General features: G+C 39.2%; 1 protein-coding gene across 1 annotated transcript in view; it reads right to left on the reverse strand.

The window, feature by feature from the left end:
• Positions 1-19,403, reverse strand: part of ryr1b (ryanodine receptor 1b (skeletal)) — a 230,498-nt gene that overhangs the window by 152,402 nt on the left and 58,693 nt on the right. The window contains 14 exon segments of the mRNA XM_061877905.1: positions 4,475-4,680; positions 4,755-4,902; positions 4,969-5,128; positions 8,610-8,693; positions 8,770-8,873; positions 11,571-11,675; positions 11,745-11,961; positions 12,026-12,218; positions 12,278-12,519; positions 12,581-12,714; positions 16,284-16,402; positions 18,698-18,752; positions 18,754-18,782; positions 18,857-19,010. Of these exon segments, the coding sequence (XP_061733889.1) occupies positions 4,475-4,680; positions 4,755-4,902; positions 4,969-5,128; positions 8,610-8,693; positions 8,770-8,873; positions 11,571-11,675; positions 11,745-11,961; positions 12,026-12,218; positions 12,278-12,519; positions 12,581-12,714; positions 16,284-16,402; positions 18,698-18,752; positions 18,754-18,782; positions 18,857-19,010 (1,950 nt within the window).

Raw genomic sequence — 19,403 nt, forward strand, 5'->3', positions numbered from 1 at the left:
TATGTCAGTTCAATGGTATATATGTTAGTTGATGTATGTCAGTTCAATGGTATATATATGTTAGCTGATATCTGTCAGTTCAATGGTATATATGTTAGCTGATATCTGTCAGTTCAATGGTACAGTGTTTATGTTAGTTGATATATGTCAGTTCAATATTATATATGTTAGTTGATACATGTCAGTTCAATGGTATATATGTTAGCTGATATCTGTCAGTTCAATGGTACAGTATATATGTTAGTTGATATATGTCAGTTCAATGGTATATATGTTAGTTGATACATGTCAGTTCAATGGTATATATGTTAGCTGATATCTGTCAGTTCAATGGTACAGTTTATATGTTAGTTGATACATGTCAGTTCAATAGTATATATGTTAGTTGATATATGTCAGTTCAATGCTATATATGTTAGTTGATGAATGTCAGTTCAATGCTATATATGTTAGTTGAAACAGGTAAGGTCTGTCCAAACCTTTTCCACTGAAAAATGAAAGCATGCGGGGGCCATTTTGATTTTTTTCATTTTCAAAACCAGTACAATATATATTGTAACCATTAGGGGGTCCCTCAATTTTGGTGAGTGTTAAAGAGCCCGGGGACCCAAAAGAGTCTCGGCCGTTAAATTGTTACCATAATTCATATATTAATATATATGTATATTTTTTTTTACTTTCAATACTAAAGAAGCTACAGATCCACTTCAGATCTGTCTATTCAGACATTTGTTTTTTAATGTTTTATACACTTTTTGTCACTTTTTATGGCAAAAACACAAAATTCGCAATATATAATAAGTAGAATATTGGATGATAATGATTTGCAGACTTAAATAGGTAAAAATTGCAAAACAACTTGTTTTCGGCTCTTTTTTTTGTTTTGTTTTGAGCAATGACAGTCAAAAACAAAGGTTTGTGGTATCCAAAAAGGCTCTCACCCATTAAGGAGTTAAAATACAATAAAAAAAAAAAAACAATATATATATATATATATATATATATATATATATATATATATATATATATATATATATATATATATATATATATATATATATATATATATATATATGTATATATATATATATGTATATATACATACATACATACATACACACATATATATATATATCTTTTTTTTATTTATTTATTTATTTTTTTTTATTGTATTTTAACTCCTTAATGAGTGAGAGCCTATATATATATATATATATATATATATATATATATATACATATACATACATAGTAGAGGCCAAACTTATGGACATACCTTCTCATTCAATGCATTTTCTTTATTTTCATGACAATTTACATTGTAGATTGTCACTGAAGGCATCAAAATTATGACACCTGTGAAGTGAAAACCCTTTCAGGTGATTACCTCTTAAAGCTTATTGAAAGAATGCCAAGAGTGTGCAAAGCAGTAATCAGAGCAAAGGGTGGCTATTTTGAAGAAACTAGAATATTAGTCAAGGGTGGACGTAAGTTATTTCAACTTTTTTTGTTAAGTACTTAACTTCAAATGTGTTCATTCATAGTTTTAATGTGACAATCTAAAATGTAAATAGTCATGAAAATAAAGAAAACACATTGAATGAGAAGGTGTGTCCAAACTTTTGGCCAGTACTATATATGTATATATATATATATATATATATATATATAGTATATATATGTACTTTCAACGCTTAAGTCTCTGGTTCAGTGTGTCACAACGGGATTTTCACAGCTTACTGCGGGGTTCATTCTCCCAGGATGCAGACGGACTACTCCGGACAAAGTGTGCAGGTAAAAACATGATTTAATTCTCAAAAAAATCAAATGAGTTCAAAAAATGGAAAACAAGCCGAAGGCACTACGTGCTGATTGCACTTGGAGCTATCGCTATCACTTAGCACGGACTTGATACAAGCGTTACTCACAAACACAAGGCTACCACTTAGCATTGGCTAGGAGACAAGCAAAACTTTCGTAGACAGGTTGCATGAAGCAAACAATGACACCAGGCCGACTGACCGGCAAAGGCAGGCTTACCTAATGCCTCTGATTAGTGCTCGGGAAGCAGGTGAGCCGGCGAACACTAATCAGAGACAGGTGAAAATAATAAGTAACCATGGTAACTAAAACAAACAAGGGTGCACAAAAACAGAAACTAATGGAGTCAAAAAAAGTCTGCGGGCTATAGAGCGTTTTCCGTTCGGGCTCCAGTACTCTGGAATGCCCTCCCGGTAACAGTTCGAGATGCTACCTCAGTAGAAGCATTTAAGTCTCACCTTAAAACTCATCTGTATACTCTAGCCTTTAAATAGACCTCCTTTTTAGACCAGTTGATCTGCCGCTTCTTTTCTTTCTCCTATGTCCCCCCCTCCCTTGTGGAGGGGGTCCGGTCCGATGACCATGGATGAAGTACTGGCTGTCCAGAGTCGAGACCCAGGATGGACCGCTCGTCGGGACCCAGGATGGACCGCTCGACTGTATCGGTTGGGGACATCTCTACGCTGCTGATCCGCCTCCGCTTGAGATGGTTTCCTGTGGACGGGACTCTCGCTGCTGTCTTGGATCCGCTTGAACTGAACTCTCGCGGCTGTGTTGGAGCCACTATGGATTGAACTTTCACAGTATCATGTTAGACCCGCTCGACATCCATTGCTTTCGGTACCCTAGAGGGGGGGGGGGTTGCCCACATCTGAGGTCCTCTCCAAGGTTTCTCATAGTCAGCATTGTCACTGGCGTCCCACTGGATGTGAATTCTCCCTGCCCACTGGGTGTGAGTTTTCCTTGCCCTTTTGTGGGTTCTTCCGAGGATGTTGTAGTCGTAATGATTTGTGCAGTCCTTTGAGACATTTGTGATTTGGGGCTATATAAATAAACATTGATTGATTGATTGAAAAACTTACAGAACATAACAAAACATGATCCGGAACACGGATCATGACACAGTGGTTCTCAAACTTTGGCTCTGTAAGGACCACCATAAAATGACCAATAATAATAGGCCTAAGTATTCATTGAAAACAAGGCAGATGTTTTATTTAACATGTATATTTAATATTTTTGGCCTCTGTAACATTACACACGGTTTGAACAGTAACACTGAGTTAAGTCATTATTTGGCTTACCACAAGATGAAATATGCGTACCATTAGAAAACAAATTGTCCTTGGGGCCGAATATAATATAATAATAATGTAAAAAAAATTCAAAAAAAAAAAATATATATATATATATACATACATACATACATACATATATATGTATAGCCTATACATATAAATGTGTACATATCATAATAATATAACAGATATATAATTATTAATTATTAGAATAGAATATTAGGAGTATGTGAAAGTTTGACTCCTACCTTGTTTACTTTACGACCTTTAAGTTTTGTAATCAATCAGAGATATCCAGCAGCTAAAAAATGCCAAACATTATGGAGTGTTTTTGGTATTTTACCCAACATGCATTGTAGTAGACTTAAATGGGTGTAAGTTTGACTTTTTTAATGGTGGTTGGTAGTTATTTATAACATCCATAAAGTTCAGTGAGCAGGTTGTGTTTTATGTGTGACCATGTGTGTTGACTTTTTGTGTGGGTTGAATTTTTCTTTCCTGCACAATGACAAGGGAAGGATGTTTGGAATGGGTCGAATAGTCAATGCTGTGCACATAGGCGAAGTGAAGTGAAGTGAATTATATTTATATAGCGCTTTTCTCAAAGTGACTCAAAGCGCTTTACATAGTGAAACCCAATATCTGGGTGCCACTGGGAGCAGGTGGGTAAAGTGTCTTGCCCAAGGACACAACGGCAGTGACTAGGATGGCAGAAGCGGGGATCGAACCTGCAACCCTCAAATGGCTGGCACGGCCGCTCTACCAACCGAGCTATACCGCCCCAGGCCCAGGAAAGCACACTCCATGGTCACATGGCTGAGTCACCCATGTTGTCCACAAGACGGCCACAAAAAGCACCTATCTAACCACCAAATATTTTAATTTTAATACGTATACATCCCTCGTTGAGCTTGAGCCGTATTACGGGCCTGATTGAGAACAACGGCGGGCCGTAGTTTGGACATCCCTACTCTATATTACTTTCTGATCTGTTTGCAGATTATTTCTTGTTTTATTTATACGACAAACACACACTTTATGCAATATTTTCCCCATTAAATTGTAATATTTGATGTGAAGTATTTGGAGTCTTGAATGGGTCAGTAATTCATACCAACATCGGTTTTGATTCATTATTATTTTTGAAGCAATGACAGTTTTGAAGTAAAAAAAACAGTTTGTTATTAGAGTCAGTGTTGCAAAATTCCCCTGTTACATTACACTCGTTTGTTCTTTTATTTCACTTCTTTATGGTTTTTTTTGTAATAGTATTATTAAACTGTGCCCCTGCCCCAAATGGCCCCCAGGCCGTACTTTGGACACCCCCTGATCTCAGTGTTTAGGAGGTGGACTGACCTTATTGCCGTTAAAGACGTAACCGAGTTCATCAGCTCCCAGGTCGGTATCGGAGCGGACGTTTGGGCGAGCCCAGCCGACTCTCATCTCCCCCGTCGTCACGGCCTCAAACTCAAAGTACCACTTCCCCTGCGTGATGGCGTAAGACCTCTCCGCCCTGAAGATGCGCACCTTGTCCCCGCGGATGTTCTCCAGGCCGTGGCTGGCTGCGGGGCGGGTGGAGTGACGTGGACGTCATGAGCGGGTTCAAAACCGTGTGATTTTGCGGAAGAGGACTCACTGCTCTCCTGATCCGGGGGCTCGATGTTGTAGCCGTAGCCGATGAGGGTGCGGACAGCGTTGTTGACGCTGTCCCGGTTGGTTTTCTTGGTTCTCTCGTCCAGCAAGTTGTAAGGCACCAGGCGAGGGTTGCGCTTGTTGAGGATGTCCTGAGAAGAGCAGTTGACAAGGAAGCGCTCCTACGTGTCGAGGAAATCAGGGAGGAAAGGTGTTACCTGCACGATGCTGTACGTCCACCCTTGACGCACGCGGTCCCTCGCCCACACGTTGTGGCCGTTCTCTGCCAGTTTCTCCACCAGCTGGTTCTGGTTGGGTGTCAGCTTGACGTGGTTGAGGTCGAGCGGCGCAGGCTTGTATCCGTTGCTCATCACGTAGCTACAGAGGGGACGAATCGCTATTTACCGTCCGTGAAATTATTATATATCCATCGGATCATCACGGCATAGAATCCATTGCAAGGGGTTGTGTTAGGAAATTCAAAGCACAGTCTTTCGCTTTAGTTATCTAAATTGATGTAGTTTTAGTCAACTAAAATACAAAGTATAACCCAGGGGGTGCTCACATTTTTTCTGCAGGCGAGCTACTTTTCAATTGACCAAGTCGAGGGGATCTACCTCATTCATATACCGTATTTTTCGGACTATAAGGCGCACTTAAAATCCTTTTCATTTTCTCAAAAATAGATAGTGCACCTTATAACCCGGTGCGCCTGATGTACAGAATAATTCTGGTTGCGCTTACTGACCTTGAAGCAATTTTATCAAGTACATTGTGTAATGATAAGGGTGACCAGTAGATGGCAGTAACACATAAGACATAAGTGTAGACTGCAATAACACGCCAGTAAACCACACCAAAACTTTAAATGTTCCATTGAAAATATAGAACATTACACACGGCACTCAAAATTCTTTCAAAATGTTTTTAAGTTAATGTACCAATGATTGTCACACACACACTAGGTGGGGTGAAATTTGTCCTCTGCATTTGACCCATCCCCTTGTTCACCCCCTGGGAGGTGAGGGGAGCAGTGGGCAGCAGCGGTGGCCCAGCCCGAGGATCATTTTAGTATGACTTTAAAGCTGCACCGCTTGATGGATTGTTGGCGCATTACAGCTACCATAGTCAGAAGCACGAGTATTACTATGGTGTGTGTATAAGCACAGCAAAATGGCGCCCGTTAGCAGACAAATTATCTGGCGTTTGTTTCACAATATTATGCAAAACCAAATTTTCTTACCTTCTGGTACCTGCTGATCTGTTTTTGGGATTTGCTGAAAGTTTGCGTGAGTTCGCTATTGTAGTCTGTGCCGACATGCAGTCGATATGCTTCTTCATTTTCTCTATCTTCTTGTTATGGGACATTTCTAATATAAAGTAGTGTAAAGTTCTTACTTTTATCTGTCAGCAAACTCGCCATGAAAATGCTAAAACATACCGGTGTAGTTAGTTTACATTATTCACCCAAGGAACTTTAGTTATTATCAATCAATCAATCAATGTTTATTTATATAGCCCTAAATCACAAGCGTCTCAAAGGGCTGCACAAGCCACAACGACATCCTCGGTTCAGATCCCACATCAGGGCGAGGAAAAGTTCAACCCAGTGGGATGACAATGAAAAAACCTTGGAGAGGACCGCAGATGTGGGTGACCCCCGCAATCCCAGCCCCCATGTCCCCCCAAAAGGCGACCGGTGCAATGGACGTCAAGTGGATCTGGCATAATATTGTGAAAGTCCAGTCCAATATTAGAGAGTATTAGAGAGTTTATGTAATTTATCCATATTAGAGAGTTTCGGTCAGACGTTTTTTCACGGGACACATTTACGTTGTTGTTGCACTAATGAGCCATGGATGAGGAGATGCCGCTCCATTGATTGAAGTAAAATCTGAATGTCATTAAAACAGTTAGCTCCATCTTTTGACACCTTTTCCACTCCTATTCTTGCACGCTACACCGCTACAACAAAGATGACGGGGAGAAGACGCTGTCCAAGGTGAGCCACGTAAATAAGACCGCCCACAAAACGGCGCATCCTAAAGTGACTGTCAGAAAGTGATTTGAAGATTATCTGTAAAACATCATCCATGCAACATTTTGACCATAGAACCACCATTACATGTTATGTAGACCACATGGAAGTCTTTTACATTTAGAAATAAATCATAATAATACGACTCCTTTAATGCGCCCTATAATCCGATGCGGTCCAGAAAATACGGTATATAATTTACATGTATTTATTTATGAAAGGGAGGTTTTTGTGAACAAGTTAAATATAAGTTGATTCTGATGACTTACATTGATTGGAATCAGACAGTAGTAATGATAACGTCGACATTTTTAAATGGAGGAGAAAAAAAGTCCCCCTGTCCTACCAATACTACATCAAAGTGGTTGCTTTTTGGAATCTTACTTGTCCAGTTTCCATACTCTTTTTTTATACAATTTACAAGAAATACATTGGCGGCAAACTCCGTATCTTGATAGCATGTGCACGCCAGCTTTCTGAGACTCTTGTTTTGTTAGCGCAGGCAGGATGAAACAGCGCTTTTATTGTGAAGACAGGAACTATGCGGTCGGTCTTTAGAGTTGTGACGGCCGGTACGGCACGAGAGTCTGATGAAATAAAAAGTGTTTCTCGCCATCCTGTCGGTCATTTTTTCTTAATAATGACCTGGCAGCAGCCAGCGTCATCTCACAAGACAAGAAAGTGCCGTGAATGTCAATCAAGTGACGTCTTGGCGAAGATTGAGGATCGCTAATTTTTAGGTCTATTTTTTTCATGCCTAGCTGGTGATCGACTGACACACCCTCCACGATCGACCGCTAGCTTGACGTAATATTTCCGTGTAAATACCTCATTTCACAACGTATATATCTGCGGCTTATAGTCCGTTGAGGCTAATATAGGGATTTTTCTTCGCTGACGACCATAATACAAATAGTTAAAAAACAAAACAAAGCAAAGACACAGAATAGGTTTGTTTTTGTTTATACTATAGCGCCATCTTTTGGAAAAGTTTGCACACTGCAGGTGCTGCAGTGCTCTTCAGTTTATAGAATTTTTTTAACCGGAAGTAAAAGTGTAGTTCTGTTTCTACAAGTATGGATTCTTCATTCATCACTCCGAGCAATGTTTTACAATAAAGCTTAAACAATTCTTACTTACTAAACCGCCCCATGTATGATTTCTGTAGGAGTGTTTTCATGCATATTTGTACGTGCTATTGTAATGTAATCAAGCTAGCATCGCGAACATTATCTAATCGTGTCTGTGTTAGTAATATTAACTTACAATGGAATTCTTTTTTAATTAAATTCCTCAATAAATTCACCAAAACGTCACCGTAGAGTTATTTAGTCTGTTTAGCTAATTGGAGAGCTAGCTTGCGCAGCTAGTGGGTCCATGACGATGACTTCTGTTTTGTTTGATCAGCCATTTTACTACCGTGTTACAGACACCGTTTGGAAACAATTAAAATATGTAAATAAACATTTACAGAATATTTTTGTGTAAAAAAACTCATTTCACAACATATATATCTGCGGCTTATAGTCTGGTGCGGCGTATATAGAAAAGCATTTTTTTCTCCATATATTTAGTGGGTGTGACTTATAAAATATGATAATTAAATTAATTGTTTTAGTCAACATGCATTTGTTTATCGTTATTGTCCTATTTTAGTCAGGGGAAAATAGGTTGTTGATGATAATTAAGAAGCACATTTTTCTTCAACAAATGACCAAAAAGGACAGCTCAAGTCAGACTCTAGCTGTCCTATTTCGTCTGCTCTGTTCAATTGGGATAGATTCCATGCCCTGAGAAGTCAAACACATCAGTGGAACATACGTCTTTGGCAGCTTAATCTTTTTGAGGTTCTCTTCCGCCTTCTCGTCACCCATGCCGACGTGGCAGCCCAGCGCCAGGAGAGTCCTGTCACATGACAAGGAGGCAAGGAGGAGTCAATGACAGGCTCTTCTCCCGAAGACATCACAGTTAAGCAACTCACTTGAGAGTCTCTCCGGACATTTGCAGGTTGTAGTTCCTCTCGGGCTCAGGGAGACTCGGGAAGTCCACCAAACATGGATGAAGCTTCTTGTTGTCATCTCTGAACTGTTAGGATGATGATGGAAAGTTATTTAATAGCAAAAAAACATAAAATGCCTTCAAAAGTATTCTTAGGATTGTAGTCTCCCAACCACTTTTCCTTCTACCTTCTTTGAGCAATTAATCATATTTTAATCACAATCATCAGCTGACATGACTAAATAAAGTTGATAATATTGTAATTCCAGGTAAACATTGTAATATTCTTATTGTGATATCAGCAAAAACAGGAATGTTTGGGTTAAATCTTGGAATGGCAGTAATACAGCCTCAATCACAAAAGACATTCACGAGGCGATTAATCTTTTGTCTAAAAGACAAATACGACATAAATGTGTGATCTCCGGCATCACAACAGTAGGGTTTACGAAAAACCACGCAGAGCTATCTCCGCAGGTCCGCAGGAATTAAAACGACCGAAATAATTTGCAGCACAAACCAACGGGACAAGTTTGAGGAGATTTTGACAAGGTTGGGGCTGGTTGAGGATAATAAAAATGTTAATTTGAAATAATGAACAGTTAGTTCCTCATAGGGTTGTACGGTATACCAGTACTAGTATAATATTGTGGTACTAATGAATCACAAACGATACTATACTCTGTTTGAAAAGTACCGGTTCCCCCCCCCTTTTTTTTTTTTTTGACGGGCATGACGGCACACAGTCACATCATGACATTGCTGGTTTTACGAGCAGAGGATCATGTTCGGCAGCACACACACACAGAGTACTTACAAGAAGACACAGTGTTCAGACAGAAAAGAGAGAACGGATGCATTTTGTCTTAAAAACTAAAGTTAAAGGTGAAGTTATAACACTGAAACACTCTCAGGAAGAGGTACTTTAAGACATGGCTAGCTAGCTAGCAGCTAATATCTCATTTTATTATTTGATCATGTTGTACTGCATTGTAATCTTTTATTTTGTGATTGTGTGATGTTTTTTGCCTGGACCCCAGGAAGAATAGTCTCCGCTGCGGTGTAGACTAACGGGGAGCCTTAATAAACTAAACTAAACTAACATCCATCCGCAGTCGGCAGGCTTTTAGTTACATCTAAATCACTAATCCTCGTCTCCATGGCGACAAATAAAGTATGTTTCTTACAAGTATCATTATCACTGGAGGACGAGGAACAGCTAAAATTGCTTCACTACATTAACTGCTAACTGCAAGCAAGCACCCCTGAATGTAAACAAATGCCATGGGTGAATCTACACCGAAAATCCACTGTACTGATACCAAGTACAAGAGTCGACACTACTATGATTACATCCATATTTTTTATCATCACAAAATGTTTTTTCCTTTTGTTTTAATGTATATCATGTTTATAAACTCAGTAAATATGTCCCTGGACTAATGAGGACTTTGAATTATGCGCAATGTATGATCCTGTAACTATTTGGTATCGGACCAATACCTAAATGTGTGGTATAATCCAAAACTAATGTAAAGTATCAAACAAGAGAAGAATAAATGATCGTTACATTTTAACAGAAGTGTAGATAGAACATGTTGAAACAGGAAGTAAGCAGTAATGATACCAAATACAAGATTGTATCTAGTCGATACTACTATGATTAGCGGCAAGGCGTAGTGGCTAGAGCGGCCATGCCAGAAACCTGAGGGTTGCAAGTTCGCTTCCCACCTATTGACATCCAAATCGCTGCCGTTGTGTCCTTGGGCAGGACACTTCACCCTTGCCCCCGGTGCCGGTCGAACTGGTGAATGAATGATGAATGAATGATTGGTGTTGGTCGGAGGGGCCGTAGGCGCAAACTGGCAGCCACGCTTCCGTCAGTCTACCCCAGGGCAGCTGTGGCTACAGATATAGCTTACCACCACCAGGTGTGAATGAATAATGGGTTCCCACTTCTCTGTGAGCGCTTTGAGTATTTAACAATAGAAAAGCGCGATATAAATCTAATCCATTATTATTATTATTATTATTATTATTATTATTACATCCATATTTTTTATCATTACAAAATCTTTTTTTCCTTTTTTTTAATGTATATAATGTTTATAAACTCAGTAAATATGTGGTATCATCCAAAACTAATGTAAAGTATCAAACAAGAGAATAATAAATGATCATTACATTTTAACAGAAGTGTAGATAGAACATGTCGAAACAGGAAGTAAGCAGATATTAACGGTAAACAAATGAGTGGATTAATAACAATTTTTTACAGTTTTTCCCTCAATGTTGACAAAATAATAGAATGATAAATGACACAAAATGTTACTGCATATCTCAGCAGACTAATTAGAAGTATTTGTTTGTTTACTTACTACTAAAAGACAAATTGTCTAGTATGTTCACTATAACATGTTTAATGTACGCTAAGATTTTTTGCTAAAATAAAGACAATAATGACTTTTTTTGTGGCCCCCTTTATTTTGAAAAGTATCAAAATACATTTTGGTAACGGTATCAAAATGTTGGTATGGGGACAACACTAGGTCCTAATAACAGTAGACAAAATATGTTTGCAGCACAACGTTTGAAGGCAGGATCGTAGTCACAAAATGTATTTTAAAATAACTTAAAAAACATTTAAAAAAGTTTTTATGGTACAAAACAGCACAAAGTGTTATTGGAATATTTGCAATATTGACACAGGTGTTGCAGTACTTGTGCTACGGTCTAAGGCTGTCACCAGCAGGCCGATATTTGACCTCCATGTTGCATACTCACAGTGCCGTAAGTCCAGCCCTGCTCGATGCGGGTGATGGCCCACAGCTCGTGAATGTTCTCCGCCAGCTTCTCCCGGATCCTCTCCAAATGCGGCGGCAACACGATCTGCAAGGTGGGCACAGGTTGACAACGTGCAAAGGTGCGTTTGGAGGGCGCTCCTGCAGAGGGTTTTACCTGGACCGTGTCCACGGGGCAGGGGGTGAAGGAGGTGTGGGTGAGCGACAGGGTGGGCCCCAGAAGGTTCCGCACACCATCGAAGTCATGCTTGTACTCCTTGATGGGCTCGATGCGCATCCTCTCCCTGGGCAGCAGCGCCTCGTAGCAGGGCGCGTAGCCGGGCGGGGGCATGAACTTAAAGTCTCCGTGACGACCGCCCAGGAGGAAACGAGCTCTGGGGGAAGCGGGCCATTGAACCTCACATCATGAGTGGCGTACAAAGAAGTTGCTTGTCTTACTTGACTCCAGCTGAGAAGCTTATGACTGGGAAGAACAGGCTGTCCACGTTGAAGTTCTCAAACATGCCCTGAACCGGGTGTCCGTTTATGCGGAAGGAGATACTGGGCACGCTCAGATCCAGACAACAACTGACCACGTCTTCGGCGGCCAGAGTGTGGGCCGTGGGTGACGCCACCTGGCGGGGGACGGTGCCTGAAGAAACAGAGCACCTTTGAAACATCCGCCACACGGAGCTGAGGGAACCACCTCACCTGACCACAAGTGGAGGCCGTCAAAGCCGTAGGAGTAGAGGTCGTCTCCCACGCCGTTACCTCCCCAGGCCTCCCCGCCTCCGGGGTAGGGGCTGTAGCCTTCCGTCATGGCCCAGCCCACGCGCAGGTGAGAGGCCTGCGCCGTCACAAAGGGCTCCACAAAGTCCACCATCATCTCAAAGTACCACTTCTTGAATTGCGTGGAGCCCTCGCACGTGCCCAGGAAGATGTTAGGTCGGACACTGAACACACAGGACACGTTAGCGTCACCGCCAGCCTCGTCGTTTTTCGCTTTTTTAGTACCTGGTGACGTAGTTGACAATGTTTGTCTGCAGCAAGAGGTCGCGGCCCGGAAGCAGGTTTTCGGTGATGAGGTTCTGGTTGGACCTCACGGCGACACCGTTGCACACACAGAGAGAGCGAAGGACATCCAGAACCTGAAGACCGTTTAAAGCAGGGGTTATTAACCTTTCTGACCTAGGGACCCAACCTTTCCACCACACAGGGGCCCGGGGCCCACTCAAATATCAACAGTGAAATTGAAGCCTTATTCTTGATTGGATATAATTCAATAATTATATCCAACCAACCGGGGTGTCCACAGTCTTCAATTTGGCCCGTGAGACATTAGGAGTTTAATAAAGCATCAGGCGGTCTCTAACTGCTACACATTTGCTGCCATCCTGTGGGCAATGTGAGTAAATCAGATCTAGTTCCTTGAAAATACATTATATTAATAGCACAGCATTTACTAATATGACACAATCCGATAAACCTTCCCGAATCATGATGCAAAAAAAAAAAAGAAAAGAAAATCCAACTAAAAAAGGGTGTCACACGTGGTCACACACAACCTACTCATTGAACAATGCGGACATTATGAAAAACCTCCAAATACCATAAAAAAAAGAGACCCATTTAAATCCATTAGAGTGCATAATGGAATAAATGTAAAAAACTATTTCCGCATGTTTGGCGCAATTTTGCTGCTTGATATTTCTGATTGATTATAAAACTTTAGGAAGGTGTTCACGGAAGTAAACAAGGTAGGAGTCAAAACTTTTAGTAATTATTTATGTATTATATTAATTATATATTCTTCATATTCAGATATGTACACACACATACATACATACATACAGATATATATTTGTAACAGAGTCTAATGACTGCATCACATGAGCCCTATTTAAATGGGCTCAAAGAAGGTGTCGTCAATCACAATCACTCAAATGAAGTTAGGAGGCCATGCCATGAAGCTCATTTGATTTGATTGTAACATTTCTACATCACCAAAATTGATCATGTATGTGGCTTTATGTATAATTTTGACCCAGCAGATTTGGTCACATTTTCAGTAGACCCATAATAAATTCATAAAAGAACCAAATTCATGAATGTTTTTTGTGACCAACAAGTATGTGCTCCAATCACTTTTTCACAAAAATAAGAGTTGTAAAAATTATTGGAAACTCAAGACAGCCATGACATTATGTTCTCTACAAGTGTATGTAAACTTTTGACCACGACTGTATACATAATATACATAAATATAAATCATAAATCATCTAAGTAAAGGGGAACACAAAAAACGTCATTATTTTCTTTATTTTAACAAAAACATCTTAGGATACATTAAACATATGTTTATTATTGCAAGTTTGTCCTCAAATAAAAAAGTGAACATAAAAGACATCTTGTCTTTTAGTATTGAGTAAACAAACAAAGACTCCTAATTAGCCTGCTGACGTATGCAGTAACATATTGTGTCATTTATCATTCTAATATTTTGTCAACATTACGAGTGACAAACTGTAAAAATAATTGTTCATATACTGTTAATATCTACTTACTTTCTTTTTAGACATGTATTATAGACATTTCCGTTAAAATGTAATAATCACTTATTCTTCTGATGTTTGATACTTTACATTAGTTTTGGATGATACCACAAATTTAGGTATCGATCCGATATCAACTAGTTACCGGCTCATACATTGCTCAAATCCAACGTCCTAATGTGTCCAGGGACATATTTCTTGAGTTTATAAACATAATATCGATTTTTAAAAAAGGAAAAAAGATTTTGCAACGATAAAAAATATAGATGTAATCATAGTAGTATTGACTAGATACGTTCCTTTACTTGGTATCATTACAATGGATGTCAGGTGTATGCTAGCTTGTTATTAGCAGTTAGCTATTGTATCCTCTTAGGGTGCGTAGTGAAGCAGGTTTAGCTATTCCTCGTCCTCCAGTGATAATGTTACGTATAAGAAACTTACTTTATTTGTCGCCATGGAGACGAGGATTAGTGATTTAGAAGTAGCTAAAACACTGCCGACTGCGGATGGATGTTAGCTACTAGCTAGCTAGCCATGTCTTAAAGCACCTCTTCCTGAGGTGTAATAACTTCACCTTTATATTTATTTTCTAAGCCAAAATGCGTCCGTTCTCCAATTTCTGTCTACACACCTTGTCTGCTTGTAAGTAATCCATGCGTGTGCATTGTTGAACATGCTCCACTGCTTGTAAAACCACGACGGCGCACCTTCATGCCCGTAAAAAAGTTTTTTTTTTTTAAAAGGGAACCAATTTTTAGACACAGTATAGTACAGTTTATGATTCATTGTTACTGTGGTACTTAATTAGTAGCAGTATACGTACAATTGCAAAAAAAATAAAAAATAAAAAAATAAAAAAATAAATAAAAATAAAAAAATAAAATATATATATATATATATATATATATATATATATATATATATATATTTATATATATATATAAATATATATATATATATATATATATATATATATATATATATATATATTGTATATGTGGTGTAAACTAACGGGGATCATTAATAAACTAAACTAAACTGAACTAAATGTTTTTTAAGCTTTGGCCCATAAAACATGTTTACTGGTTAGTTTGAGTGTGAGATTTACTTTAACATTTGTTAACAGATGTCGTTGAGGCTTGTGCAGCCCTTTGACACACTTGTGATTTAGGGCTATATAAATAAACATTGATGGATTGATTGATAGATATATATATATATATATATATATATATATATATATATATATATATATATATATATATATATATATATATATATATATTGTATATGCGGTGTAAATTAACGGGGATCCTTAATAAACTAAACTAAACTGAACTAAATGTTTTTTAAGCTTTGGCCCATAAAACATGTTTACTGGTTAGTTTGAGTGTGAGATTTACTTTAACATTTGTTAACAGATGTCGTTGAGGCTTGTGCAGCCCTTTGAGACACTTGTGATTTAGGGCTATATAAATAAACATTGATGGATTGATTGATATATATATATATATATGCATATATATATATTACACACATATACTTACTACTAAAAGACAAGTTGTTTAGTATGTTCACTATTCTATTTAGGGAATAAATTGCAAGAATAAACATATGTTTAATGTACCCTAAGATTTTTTGTAAAATAAAGACAATAATGACATTGTTTGTGGTCCCTTTCATTTAGAATACTATCGAAAAGTATCAAAATACATTTTGATACCGTAACCGGAAACAAAATATTAGTATCGGACAACCCTCGTTCTTGTCTTATATACAGTAAGCGTTGTGAATGACAGACAACATTCCAGAAAAAGTGCAGTTCCCCTTCAAGTTGGAAGTTTTATTTATCTTTAACTTATCTGCCCAACTAAATTCCAACATAATATATGTAAATAAAGCGGGGGGGGGGGGGGGGGGGGGGGGGTGTTGGAGTAAAAAAATAAGCAGCAGCAATTGAAAAATACAGTGTAACAGAAAAAAGATATGTTGAAACTTATAGAAAATCTGTCTTTAAATATATGTATAACATGTTTAAAAGGACAAGCGGTAGAAAATGGATGGATGTTTTTAGCCTTTAAAAAAAAAAAAAAATTACATGCATCATGACCAACTATGCAAATTGTCTGTGGGAAACACTGAAGGCAACACCAGAAACTCACCTTGTGGTTCCTTCCGTGCTTGTCCAGGAGGGAGATGATGGACTTGATGTGGTTCTCCTGGATGATGTTGAGAACCTCAGGGCTCTCAATGAGCACGCAGTAGAGCACCTCCAGAATACCTAAACATTTAGAGACAATAGTAAAGCATTTCAAAAAGGTTTGAGTCACCATTAAAGTAGCAGTGAAGTGGAAAAACAAGTTGACTTTATACTTTATTTGTGTTTCACTGTATCAATTAAACATATCCAATTGTATTTACAGTCCGCCAAGTACCTGTATATACCGTCTAAACATCACAAAATGCCTCAAATTCAGTCGGCCATTTTGAATATTTTGTCCCGAATACCTTCGGCAATTTCTGTAGAGCAGTCATACTGGAAATACGCAAACATTGGAAAGAGGTGAGCTCCGAATCATTCACAATCTTTGTGTAAGACAAGAACACATATGCTTTTTTATGCATTGTAAATGGTAAATAAATATCTAACAATTGAGTCAACAGGTGTCGGGTCCTCTCTTTATACTCTCTGAAAACATCCAGAAAGAGCCAACAATACTCCATTTACATGTTGTGACCTGAAAATTAACCAAATATGAGTGATATTGTTATTATAAGCGCTAACGCAGACGGACTATTTTAGTGGCACATTGATAGAAGTGATTGAAACTGATTGATTGATTGAAACTTTTATTATTAGATTGTAAAGTACAGTACATATTTTGTACAATTGACCACTAAATGGTAACACCCGGATAAGTTTTTCAACTTGTTTAAGTCATTTTGAATATTTTGCCCCGAATACCTTCGGCAATTTCTGTAGAGCAGTCATACTGGAAATACGCAAACATTGGAAAGAGGTGAGCTCCTAATCATTCACAATCTTTGTGTAAGACAAGAACACATATGCTTTTTTATGCATTGTAAATGGTAAATAAATATCTAACAATTGAGTCAACAGGTGTAGGGTCCTCTCTTTATACTCTCTGAAAACATCCAGAAGAGCCAACAATACTCCATTTACATATTGTGACCTGAAAATTAACCAAATATGAGTGATATCGTTATTATAAGCGCTAACGCAGACGGACTGATTTTAGTGGCACATTGATAGAAGTGATTGAAACTGATTGATTGATTGAAACTTTTATTATTAGATTGTAAAGTACAGTACATATTTTGTACAATTGACCACTAAATGGTAACACCCGGATAAGTTTTTCACTTGTTTAAGTCAGTTTCCACGTTAGTCAATTAATGGTAGTGAGCTAATGTTAGCTTACGCTGCTATTGTTGACACACTATATGATGGCGGCTACTTCTTCTACTTAGTCTCAAACGTGCTAAAAGTAAATTCTAGATCAGGGGTGTCAGACACGCGGCCCACGGTCCGCAATTGGCCCGCGGGCCGCCGTGTCTGAGACTATATTTTGCGGCCCGCACCTTGATTTGAAAAGTTAATGTTTGTGAGGCCCGCAAGTTATTGAAATAACTGAAAATATGAAACGGGTACAAGCGGCCAAAATGAGTTTCCTCGCCGTGTGGCGGGGCTCTCCCTTAGAGATAGGATGAGAAGCTCTGTCATCCGGGAGGAACTCAAAGTAAAGCCGCTGCTCCTCCACATCGGAGAGGAGCCAGATGAGGTGGTTCAGGCATCTGGTCAGGATGCCACCCGAACGCCTCCCTACGGAGGTGTTTCGGGCACGTCCAACCGGTAGGAGGCCACGGGAAGACCCAGGACACGTTGGGAAGACTATGTCTCCCGGCTGACTGGCCTGTGAACACCTCGGGATCCCCCGGGAAGAGCCAGACGAAGTAGGCAGGAGAGGGAAGTCTGGGCTTCCCTGCTTAGGCTGCTGCCCCCGCGACCCGACCTCGGATAAGCGGAAGAAGATGGATGGATGGAGTTATTGAAATATCTGTTGTGACATCATGCACAAAAGTGCACTTTATATGTTTTAAACAATTGTATTGGAGTTCTGTAAACAAAAAGTGTACTTTTAGTGTCATCTTAATGACATCATGCACAAAAGTGCACTAATAGCTTGTTTTAAAATGTCTCTGACAATCTTGCACGTTTTGTTTTGAAATGACATGAATGTTTGTGCACTGCTTGAAAACAGTTAAATAAATACAGTTTTGGTAAATTGACTTCTTTGTGATTTCCGTCTACGCATGAAAGTTTAAAATGAGCATATATTATTGTAGTATGAACAAGAATGTTTTAATGTAGATACGTAGAATCATCATACTGCTGTGATTATATGTATCAAGTGTTCAATCAAGGTCAAGGCAAAATATCGAGATGTATATCGTGACATGGCCTAAAAATAGCAAGGTATTAATAAAAGGCCATATCGCCCAGCCCTAGTTTAAGCGTATTATTATTATTATTATCATTATTGTCATGTTTTACCTGACGAGGCCTCCAGGCGGTCCAGTTTGCTGACCAGCCAGTCCAGGGTTGTCGCAGAACAAGGCGCAGTTAGAGCGGTTTCCTCCTGATGAGGGAAGCTGTCCAAGACAGGGAGACAAAGTCACGTCAGAAATATCGGGCTTCTCCTCGTGGTCCTACTGCATGTGACTCCCGCACCTAGCAGCTCGTAAAGGAGGTTGACAATCTCCTTCCAGGACTCGGCGGCCTCCTCGCCTGCAAACTCGGAGAAGTGTGCCGCCGTGTTGTACACGTTGAGCCGGTCGATGCACTCTAGCACGATGGTGATCATCCCCTGGTGGAGAAATGTGGCATTGCATGGACAAGCACTGCATGTAGGCCGGGTACCCTTCCATTAGAGTATGGACAACTCCAACAACAGGCGCCATGTTAGCTACGTAGGACGTCGTGTGTGGCATGCATTGCTGTCGTTCTGATGAAATAAACTCAAATACAGTGATACCTCCATTTAGGAACCCCGCTTTAGGGTTGTTGTATACCGGTACTAGTATAGTATCCCCTACTACTGAGTCAAAAACGGTACTATACTCTAATTGAAAAGTACCAGTTCGCCATATTTATTTTTTTTTTTACAGGCATGACGGCGCGTCGTCGTCACGTCATGACGCTGCTGGTTTTACGAGCAATGGAGCATGATCGACAACGCACACACGGAGTGCTTACAAGC

Source organism: Nerophis ophidion, linkage group LG18 (genome assembly GCF_033978795.1).
Source record: "Nerophis ophidion isolate RoL-2023_Sa linkage group LG18, RoL_Noph_v1.0, whole genome shotgun sequence".
Taxonomy (NCBI): domain Eukaryota; kingdom Metazoa; phylum Chordata; class Actinopteri; order Syngnathiformes; family Syngnathidae; genus Nerophis; species Nerophis ophidion.